Source organism: Neovison vison, chromosome 11, assembly GCF_020171115.1.
Source record: "Neovison vison isolate M4711 chromosome 11, ASM_NN_V1, whole genome shotgun sequence".
NCBI lineage: Eukaryota > Metazoa > Chordata > Mammalia > Carnivora > Mustelidae > Neogale > Neogale vison.
Window position 1 is genome coordinate 207,137,504 of NC_058101.1, and position 11,972 is coordinate 207,149,475.

Consider the following 11,972-nt stretch of genomic DNA (forward strand, 5'->3'; position numbering starts at 1 on the left):
GTTCAATAAGCACCTGCTGAATGAATTCAGTGACAACAGCAACAGGAAGAAAAGGACAGGTGTGAGAGGACCTTCGTCTGGCAGTATTTGATGATTGATTAAAGGATGAAATGAAGACAGAATTGAGCTGATGTTTTTGTTTTTGTTTTTGTTTTCAATTTTACTTGGTGACTAGGTGTATTTTTTATTGGATCCCCTGGCTTTGTGAACACAGAACAGGATTTGGTTGGTAAAGGCATGAAGACGTGTGTTTTGAATTTTAAAATTGCAGGTAAGAAGTGTATCTCTCTGACTTACTAGAGCTCATTAAAAGCAATATAGAGATTTGCGTTTATAGCTGAATGGCATTTTCCTTGATGTCCTCTTCCCCAGGTCATGAACCTCAGCTGCTCCTCGTGGCAAGACAACAACCTGTCTGTCAAGTACTTCGTGTTTGCCAAGTTCTCTGAGGTCAGAGAACAGTGTTTCCTTTTATTCACCCTCATCCTCCTCATGTTTTTATCCTCCCTCACAGGAAATGCCCTCATAGCCCTTGCCATCTGGACCAACTCAGTCCTCCACACACCCATGTACTTCTTCCTGGCCAACCTGTCTCTCTTAGAGATTGGCTACACATGCTCAGTCATACCCAAGATGCTGCAGAGCCTCGTGAGTGAAGCCCGGGGTATCTCCCGGGAGGGGTGTGCTACACAGATGTTTTTCTTCACATTATTTGCTATCAGTGAGTGCTGTCTTTTGGCAGCCATGGCTTTTGACCGTTACATGGCCATATGCTCCCCTCTCCACTATGCAACACGAATGAGCCGTGGGGTATGTGCCCAGTTGGCAGTCGTTTCCTGGGGAGTGGGTTGCATGGTAGGCTTGGGCCAGACCAACTACATTTTCTCCTTGAACTTCTGTGGCCCCTGTGAAATAGACCACTTCTTCTGTGACCTTCCCCCTATCCTGGCTCTTGCCTGTGGTGATACATCCCATAATGAGGCCGCAGTTTTTGTTGTGGCCATTCTTTGCATTTCCAGTCCATTTTTACTAATCATTGCTTCCTATGGCAGGATCCTAGCTGCTGTGTTGATCATGCCCTCCCCTGAGGGCCGCCGTAAAGCTCTTTCCACCTGTTCTTCCCACCTGCTTGTAGTGACGCTCTTCTATGGCTCTGGGTCTGTCACCTACTTGAGACCCAAGGCCAGCCATTCACCAGGAATAGATAAACTCCTAGCTCTGTTCTACACAGTGGTGACATCCATGCTCAATCCCATCATCTACAGCTTACGGAACAAGGAGGTCAAGGCAGCTCTCCAGAGAACCCTGGGTAAGAAGAAAGTTTTGACTCATGGGTAGATCCTGGAGGACCATGCAAATCGGCTTTTTGAAAAGATGCACACACAACCCAGGAGTAAATAAAGAAAACAAAACTGATCTCTGTAGTATGCTCTCTGCAACCTATTTTGTGAGGACCTTCTTTAATAATAGTAGCTGTAATTTTGGAGACACCTCTGTAGTCACGGTCAAACTGCTGATTGCCAAATTCTGGAAGGAAGTTGGTTACCAAAGAATTTTGATAGATGAGTCCAATACTAGACAGGTGTTCCAAAATATGTCAGTCTAGGCTTGCTGTATACACTGCCATATTATATCTTAGAAGTCTGGCAAATTCTCATTTTTTATTCTTAGGCATTTTCTAGCCTCTGAGTGTCTCCTGTGAATCTGCCCTCGTCTCTGGAGGCAGTGTTCCCACATATGTCTGTCCCACATGACTCTCAATTCCCTAATAACTCCATGGAGCACATTATTTCCTTCCACAAAAAAAATGCTTTAAACACTTCTACCGTAATTATCATTACAATGATATAGAATTAATTCTTTCTGTGAGTTGCATGTACTATAAAAATATTTAAATATGAAAAAAAGCAAACACATTCCAGAGGCATTTGTTGCAGAAAATTAAAAGAAAAAAGTGGGAAATTTTTATCAAGAGTCTCCACGGTGAAAATCTTTTTAAAGAGATAATCATATTTAAATTCAGGAAGGAGAATAATGAACCAAAAATTATTAACACATATAATTAAAAGATTTTTATGTAATTTATAAAATTTGCATATATGCAAATGAAATCTGGCTCCATATGTTTGGAAATCATCCATATACTTGCTCTGAAGGGAAATGAGCTGTAAGCATCTAGAGAGGCATTGCGTGGAATGTGAGCACCTAGTTCTCAGGGAGGTGCTGTGGGTTGTGAGGAGTTGGTAACTGCTCATGTAGTAGCTGTAATGGGACAGAGCAGAGGTCTATGACTTAATCATTGTGTATGATGGACAGTCCTGAGTATGATGGACAACCTGGTCCCCTAGTTAGCAATGCTGTATGTACTCTTGATGTGTGCTGAGAGAGTAGATCTTAAGTGTTCTCACCACACACATAATCTCTGTGAGGCAAGGGGTGTGTTAGTATAATCACTTCACAACACATGTGGGTATCAAATCATCATGTTATACACTGTAAAGACATGCAGTTTTGTTTGAGATCTAAATATCAATTAGCAGGAAAAGATCAAAAGATGTGATGATTCTACTAGGGATAATGGTGATATTAACTAATGACCACGATGTGCATTTTGCCAGATATCCCTATTTTACCAAGAACTACACAGTTCATTCAAACACATAATTTATGTATAATATAAATGTTAAAATATTTGTGGACATTTCTATTAAAACAAATATAACACATGCTCTTCAGAGCAAATGTATAAAATGTATAAAAATGTACAAATTAAACTTTAATTCATTTATATTCCTTCCATGCAATAATAACCAATGTAAATATTTATTTAATTTAGCCTTTTTCTTTCTGCACCCATACATGCACACACATGCACTGAAGTCCCTTCTCATGACAGATTATGTTGAAAATATAAAAGGTATGAAAAATGCATCTTCTAGAACATTTAATATTTGTTTTAAATATATACATTGTCATGAATTAATTTACCCTCCATATTTTCTCTATTAAATCCTCCTGAATGTTGATAAGGGAGAAATTCTTTGCTAACTTTGATTCTAAAACCCTGTGCCATCTATTTCCAAGAGGCCTTAAAGTGCATTCTCCTGAGCACCAGTTCTGACAGCAGCACCGACCATAGGATAACCACCGTTTACTGGATTCTGAATACATGAAAGGGCAGCTCAGACTCCTTCAGTGTTTGTCTAAAATTTGACCTTGAAAACCACCCAGGTACTATTGTTATTCTACCCTCGTGGAGCCCAAGGAAGAGAGGCAGAAGCTGCTCGCCTCCAGGAGTTGGTAAGGGCCAACATTGGTTACAGAAGATCTGATGCAAGATCCATGGTTCTTGGCCACAGATTCCAGGAGAGTTTATTCCATTAATTCTGACTCCCTGTGTACGCTGTCCCCGGGATAAGTAAGAGTGAAAAGATCATAGAATGTCTCTGCTGATAAGGGACAGCCTTGGTGTTCAGGCTTCTTTCTAACTTGTGAGATTTTTTTCAGAGGCATGATATTCTTTTTATTTTTTGAAAGCCTATCTTTTGGTTTTAATCAGCATATGCAGTATAAACAGTAACTTCTGATTTATATTTAACAATAATCCCAAAGAAAACCTAAATATATATGCCTATTATCTTGAAAGTACACACATTACTGTTTACCTCCTGTTTACATGAAAATCCAGTCATAAGCATGTTTTCTTAGAGCAAAATTCTCAAACAAATAGATTTTTAGAATGTGCTAAAAAGTTTATTTGATTCAATAATGGATGAACCAGCAGAAGATCAAAGCCAGGTGGATAAAGGCCAAACAATAAGGAAATACATGCCAAGAGAAAGAGTTTGAAAAAGAAGGTATTAATTTTATAACTCTTAGAATTATTTTCTATAGCAAGTTGCAAAATCATAACGTACCATCAGCCCCTCTAGGTCAGCCTGTCTCCTTACAGAATGGCCAAGCTGTGCTTGGTTTGCCAATTGTCATCAGAGGGCCAGCCCTGACCTGGTGCTTGCTTGTGAAAATAAGGTGTAATTGAAGCCCAACCATCCCTCACTGACAAACTGCCTAGGGACTGCTTTTCTGCATTTCCTGTTTTCCTGCCTGCAGAGTGCAGTGCTAGCTGCAGAGATCACACACAACCATGGACCTACCCCGTATAGGACACCTCCACACATAACAAACATACCAACAAAATGCAAGGTGTGGAAATTTGTGGATCCTGATTTGAACAAACCAAAGATAAAAAGACATTTTTAAGACAGATAAGAAAGCAGAAACATGGGCTGATAGATTATAATTAAGAAGTATTGTTCATTTTCATTCTAAATTACTTACATTTGCAATAATATGATGTCTGGGATTTACTTTTAAAAATTACAGCAAAAAAAAAAAACTATGGGGGGAAATATTTGAAACAAAATTGGTGTGATGTTGATAAATGTTCATGTTTACTTGCTGTATCCCTGGGTTTATCTCATGTTAACCTACTTGTGTTTACTATGCCTGAAATGGTCATGATGAGGGAGTAGGAAGCTGGCTGAGGGCAAAATCAGGCACCTTGCACCCCTCTCCACCAGCTCGCCTAGGTAAATAGTTAACTTGCAGAGATCACATCCTGTAAGACAGAGCCTCCCTTGGTTTACAAATGCCCTAGAGATCTACAAAGAAGTTACCTTATCAATAGCACAAATTTCCAGAGGCAAATAACTCAGTTCCTCAGCCCTAAATAAAGTTAAATTTCTTCTAAACCCAAATCTCAGTAACAAAGACGCTTGATAGCAGAAATGTGAATAGCTTGCCAAAAGAACATTGATCAAGCTGCAAGGCCTCCTGTATCCTGGCACCTTGTAGGCCCTCTTTAGCATATGAAAACTCTGTTGAAACCTCCCTTCCCCTCACCTTCCCCCAACCACAGGGTACATAACCTGCCATCCCTCACAACCCGGGGCAGCAGGCCTTCCTGCCCATGGGTCCTGTCCCTGTGCTTTAATAAACCACCATTTTGCACCAAAGATGTCTCAAGAATTCTTTCTTGGTCATCAGCTCTGGACCTCCAAACCTCACCTAGGTTCTAGAATTTCATCAATACTTCTGCATACTCCCTCACTCCTGTGTATGTGTCTTTTCTACCAGTGATTCATTCAATTCTGGCTGTGGATTTCTCTAGTGCCTTCATTAATTGTCAGCTTTTGCTTTGTATTCAAAGCTATGTTATAGGATGTATGTAAGTCCAGGAGTATTTTAATTTCCAGGTTGATTAAATATTTTAGCAGGATGAAACTTCCTCCTTATTCCTGGTAATAGTTCTTCCCTTAAGCTCTCCTACATCCTGTAGTAGCATGCCTGTACCAGCTTTCTTTTGGCCCCAATCAAGGGCGTGTCTTTTTGCATCCTTTATGCTACATCCTCAAACGTAGTTTTTATCTTAGTCTCCAAAAAAAAAAAAGAAATATGAAAATGTTTATATTTCTTTGGATGGTTTGGGCCATTTACATTTATATAATTTATACACTATAATTTAAATACATAATTTATATAATTTCTGGAGTTGGTAGCCACTATTTTTCTATGTGATTTCTATTTGATTTATTGCTTGACTTTTCTTCTATTATAATTACATTTTTATAATTAATCAAATATTTTTATGTGACACTTCCTCACCTTCAAGTTTTTAGCAATACATTGGTATATTATTCTTTAAGTGGCTATCTCAGACATTTCAAGATATATCTTTGATCTGTGATAGGCTGGAGTAAGTTAGTGTTTTTCCCATGGGTTTTCTCCATGAAATGAGTTTGAGTGATTTCCAATCTATGCTCTTAAATGAAAAAAAAAACAAGCCTTCAGATAGAGGGGGCAAATCTTTCAGAACTACTGGGTGAAAATGACAAAAAATTATTTTAAAGGACTTTTCTCAGATTATAGTCACTGATCACATAGAGTAAAATAAGAAATCAATAACAATATAATATGCATAAGAAGATATCATTCATAAAATCATAGTCAAACATCCCATGAGTTTGGATTCTACAAATCACATTCCTAAATAATTTCAAGTTACAGAATCAAATGAAATTAAATTTGCAAAGCATTTATAACTAAGCTTCAACAAAAACATATAAAAATGTATGGCTTGCAACAGTTCTTAAAGGGAGATTATAGATTTAAATGCATTTATTGAGAAAAGAGGCTGGTTGGAGGAACACAGACTAACCATTCGAGTTACAAAGTTAAGATAAGAGCAAAATAAACCCAAAGAAAATAGAATAAAGAAAATAATAAAGATAAAAGGAGAAATGAGTGAAGTAGAACACTTATACAGAAAATGTAATAGTGTTTATAAATTTTAAAAACTGATTCTTTGATTAAACTAATAAAATAGTAAACCTCTGGCAGTTTACATGAGTAAATATCTTTAAGATAGAGTGACACACAGTATGACAGAGATTTAATGACACAAGACATTATTTCAGGAAGAATGCAAATGACACTACAGACAAAGGGCTGATACCCAAGATCTATAAAGAACTTCTCAAACTCAACACCCAAAAAACAAATAAGTTAAAAACTGGGCAGAAGACACAAATAGACACTTCTCCAAAGAAAACATACAAATGGCTAAAGACACATGAAAAACTGTTCACCATCATTAGTCACAGGGAAATTCAAATCAAAAACACATTGAGATACCACCTTACACTAGTTAGAATGGCAAAAATATACAAAACAAGAAACAACAAATTGTTGGAGAGAATGTAGAGAAAGGGGAACCCTCTTACACTGTTGGTGGTTATGCAAGTTGGTGGAGCCACTTTGGAAAATAGTGTGGAGATTCCTTAAAAAATTAAAAATAGAGCTACTATATGACCTGGAATTTGTATTACTGGGTGTAGATTTAGTGAAAAGAAGGGCCATATACATCCCAACATTCATAGCAGCAATGTCCATATACCCAAACTGTGGAAAGAGCTAAGATGGCCTTTAACAGACAAGTGGATAAGGAAGATGTATTCTTCATATATATTCATATATACAATGGAATATTTCTTAATAGTTCATATATACAATGGAATATTACTCAGCCATCAGAAAGGATGAATACCCAACTTTTGTATCAACATGGATGGGACTGGAGGGGATTATGGTGAGTGAAATAAGTCAAGCAGAGAAAGTCAATTATGATATAGTTTCACTTATTTATGGAACATAAGGAATAGCATGGAGGATGTTAGGAGAAGGAAGGGAAAAGTGAAGAGGGGAGATCAGAGTGGGAGACAAACCATGAAAGACTATGGATTCTGAGAAATAAACTGAAGGTTTTAGAAGGGAGGGGGGTTAGGGGATGGGTGAACCCAGTGGTGGGTATTAAATAAGGCACAGATTGTGTGGGGCACTGGGTATTATATACAACAATAAATCATGGAACACTACATCAAAAAACTAATGATATACTGTGTGGTATCTAACACAACATAATAAAAATAAAAATTAATAAAAATTTTTAAAAAGCATGGTAAGTCAATAACTTTAAAACCTAAATGCAATGGATAATTTTCTTGGGAAAAATATAAAAAATTTTACCAAAATTCAACCAAGAAAGAAAAAGCTTAAATAAAACAATATTTTTAAATGACTTCAGAATCAAAACATACAGCAATATACCCCCAGTGTCACAAGGCTGGATCTGTTTTATGGGACTTCTGAAAACTCAAAGTGAAGAGGAAAATTACCCACAGCAGGCTCCAGCCAGGAGGCCCCAGAAGATGGAAAGTTATGAACAATAAGCTAGATATAACCAGAAGTCCTACTGGGAGTAAGAAATTACCAGCCACTTCTGCTTCTGTAAACAGGCTTCCATCCACAGGCTCCCTGCACTACTGTTCCCACCAATGCAGCCCTCACATCCCCAGTTTAAACCCACCTAACAGCAGTCAGCATGGTCCTTGTAACCTGACTGCCAGTAGTCCCCTATAAAAGCCCTATAACCCCATTGCCTGAGGCCCAGAACTTTGAGCACAAGCTCATCCGTGTCCACCAGCATAAAATAAATCCAAGTTCTCCTACTTCTCCGAATGTCACTTGGATCATTAGCAGGTCTGATTATTTTTCCAAAACAAAAGAACCATTAACTCTAGGCTTATTTAATCTCCTCCAAATTTAGTAGGAAATAGAAAGTTACTCATGTTATGATACTAACATAACTTTGATGCATAAAACAGAACAGATGACATAAGAAGTACTATTATTGTTGTTGGCCAATTTCCATTAAAAATCCAAATATCTTTATGTTTTATATAATTTTAAAATAATTATCAAAAGGTTATATTAAATATCAAATAAATATCCTAAAAAAAAATACATCACAAATACAGCTTATTCCAGGAGCACAGATATAATTTCAAGTCAGAAAAACTGCTGACACATTAACTATGCAGTGGCTACAATCAGAGGAAAATAATGCAGTTTTCTCAATAGTTGCAAGTTGAGACAACTACTTTCATGGTTTTAGGTTGGCAACATTTCGATCAAGTCTGGCTACACCCCTCGTTGGATGGAAGAGGAGCAATGAATTTCTCATTCAATCTTATTGAAAGTGTAAATTGTTATGCTGAAAAACTTTGCAGTCTCAATTAATTTTTGTAAATTTTTTTTCCTTCTTTTTAAATTATATTATGTTGATTTTTTTTTTTAGTTTTTCATGATCATATCCTTTCACAGAAGTATTCCACGGGTAGAGTCCAAGATAGCAGAGGAGTAGGAAACCTTAATTTCATCTGGTTCCAAGAATTCAGCTAGATAGCAATCAAATCATTCCGAACACCTATGAACTCAAATGGACATCTAGGAAAAGAACAGCTGCAACTCTATGAATAGAAAAGTGATCACTACATCAAAAACTAACCATGAGAGATAGTGGACTCTGAGAAACAAACTGAGGGTTTTAGAGGGTAGGGGTGGGGGATTGGGTGAGTCTGGTGGTGGTTATTAAGGAGGTCACATATTGCATGGAGCACTGGGTGTGGTGCATAAACAATGAATTTTGGAACACTGAAAAAATCTAATTTAAAAATTTAAAAATTAAATTAAAAAAACTAAAAATGAACTATATGGTGACTAACATAATGTTATGACATTTTTTAAAAACTGTTCTTAAAAAAAGAAAAGTGACCACTTTCTGCAAGGACTCACTGAAGAGGAGGGCTCAAACTTTCAGCTCTGAGGCTAGAAATTGGGAGGCCACCATTTTCATTCTTGTCCTCTAAAACTGTGTGAAAAGCCCCAGGGAACAAAGGTCACAGAGCAAACCAGAACAGATTACTTAGCCTGGCCCATGGCAAGGGGTGGTACAATTCTGTCTGGGGCAAAGACACTTGAGAATCAATGCAACAGGCACCTCCCTCAGAAGATTAGGGAGAACATCCAGCCAAGATTACCAATGAGAACTGCAAAATTTCAGCACTAGGAAATACAGCACATTGAATTCCTGGCTTTTTACCATGATTCTTTAGTCTCTTAAAATTATTTTTTTTTAATTTTTCTCTTTCTTTTTTCGTTTTTCTTTCTTTTTTCAGCATAACAGTATTCATTATTTTTGCATCACACCCAGTGCTCCATGCAATCCGTGCCCTCTCCAATGCCCACCACCTGGTACCCCCAACCTCCCAACCCCTGCCCCTTCAAAACCCTCAGATTGTTTTTCAGAGTCCATAGTCTCTCATGGTTCACCTCTCCCTCCAATTTCCCTCAACTCCCTTCTCCTCTCAATCTTCCCTGGTCCTCCATGCAAAAGCGAAGATGAATTTTTGGGACTTCATCAAGATCAAAAGCTTCTGCACAGCAAATGAAACAGTCAACAAGACAAAGAGGCAACCCACAGAATGGGAGAAGATATTTGCAAATGACAGTACAGACAAAAGGTTGATATCCAGGATCTATAATGAACTCCTCAAACTCAACCCACACGAAACAGACAAACACATCAAAAAATGGGCAGAAGATATGAATAGACACTTCTCCAATCAAGACATAAAAATGGCTATCAGATACATGAAAAAATGCTCATCATCATTAGCCCTCAGGGAGATTCAAATTAAAACCACATTGAGATATCACCTTACACCAGTTAGAATGGCCAAAATTAACAAAACAGGAAACAACATGTGTTGGAGAGGATGTGGAGAAAGGGGAACCCTCTTCCACTGTTGGTGGGAATGCAAGTTGGTGCAGCCTCTTTGGAGAACAGTGTGGAGATTCCTCAAGAAATTAAAAATAGAGCTTCCCTACGACCCTGCAATTGCACTCCTGGGTATTTACCCCAAAGATACAGATGTCGTGAAAAGAAGGGCCATCTGTACCCCAATGTTTATAGCAGCAATGGCCACAGTCGCCAAACTATGGAAAGAACCAAGATGCCCTTCAATGCATGAATGGATAAGGAAGATGTGGTCCATATACACTATGGAGTATTATGCCTCCATCAAAAAGGATGAATACCCAACTTTTGTAGCAACATGGACGGGATTGGAGGAGATTCTGCTGAGTGAAATAAGTCAAGCAGAGAGAGTCAATTATCATATGGTTTCACTTATTTGTGGAGCATAACAAATAGCATGGAGGACAAGGGGCGTTAGAGAGGAGTAGGGAATTTGGGTAAATTGGAAGGGGAGGTCAACCATGAGGGACTATGGACTCTGAAAAACAATCTGAGGGGTTTGAAGTGGCGGGGGGGTGGGAGGTTGGGGTACCAGGTTGTGGGTATTATAGAGGGCACGGCTTGCATGGAGCACTGGGTGTGGTGAAAAAATAATGAATAATGTTTTTCTGAAAATAAATAAATTGGAAAAAAATGTCTATACTGCCTAGAGCAATCTATACTTTTAATGCCATTCCGATCAAAATTCCACCGCATTCTTCAAAGAGCTGGAGCAAATAATCCTAAAATTTGTATGGAATCAGAAGAGACCCCGAATCGTTAAGGAAATGTTGAAAAACAAAAATAAAGCTGGCGGCATCACCTTACCTGATTTCAAGCTTTATTACAAAGCTGTGATCACCAAGACAGCATGGTACTGGCATATAAACGGACACATAGACCAGTGGAACAGAGTAGAGAGCCCAGATATGGACCCTCAACTCTATGGTCAATTAATCTTCAACAAAACAGGAAAAAATATACAGTGGAAAAAAGACAGTCTTCAATAAATGGTACTGGGAAAACTGGACAGCACTGGGTGTGGTGAAAAAATAATGAATACTGTTTTTCTGAAAATAAATAAATTGGAAAAAAAGAAGAGAGAGAGAGAGCTTCCCTATGACCCTGCCATTGCACGACTGGGTATTTACCCCAAAGGTACAGTTGGAGTTAAAAGAAGGGCCATCTATACCGCAATGTTCATAGCAGCAATGACCACAATTGCCAAACGGTGGAAAGAAAGAAGATGCCCTTCAACGCACGAATGGATAAAGAAGATATGTTCCATATATACAATGGAATATTGTGCCTCCATCACACAGGATGAATACCCAACTTTTGTATCAACATGGAAAGGACTGGAGGAGATTATGCTGACTGAGGTAAGTCAAGCAAGAGAGTCATTTACCATATGGTCTCATGTACTTGTGGCAAATAAGAAATAACACGGAGGACACTGTGAGAAGGAGAGGAGAAGGGAGTTGGGGGAAATCAGAGGGGGAGATGAACCATGAGAGACTGTGGACTTTGAGAAACAAACTGTGGGTTTTGGAGCAGAGGGGTGTGGAGGGAGGGGTGAGCCTGGTGGTGGGTATTACAGAGGGCACGTACTGCACGGAGCACTGGATGTGGTGCATAAACAATGGGGTTTGGAACACTGAAAAAATAAAATTAAATTTAAATAAATAAAGATGAAAATGGGATGGGAGTCTGTAATGCAGATGCAGACATGGTTGTCTGTGTCACAGAGATGCCTTGCCTGATAACACACCACACT

The 11,972-nt window shown here is 38.4% G+C and overlaps 1 protein-coding gene across 1 annotated transcript; it reads left to right on the plus strand.

Moving 5' to 3' along the window:
* The first annotated feature begins 336 nt into the window (after window positions 1–336).
* Window positions 337–1,338, plus strand: LOC122890414 (olfactory receptor 10C1-like). The gene has a single exon (XM_044226018.1). The coding sequence runs from the start codon at window positions 376–378 to the stop codon at window positions 1,336–1,338; it is 963 nt and encodes a 320-aa protein (XP_044081953.1). The 5' UTR covers window positions 337–375.
* Window positions 1,339–11,972: the final 10,634 nt, after the last annotated feature.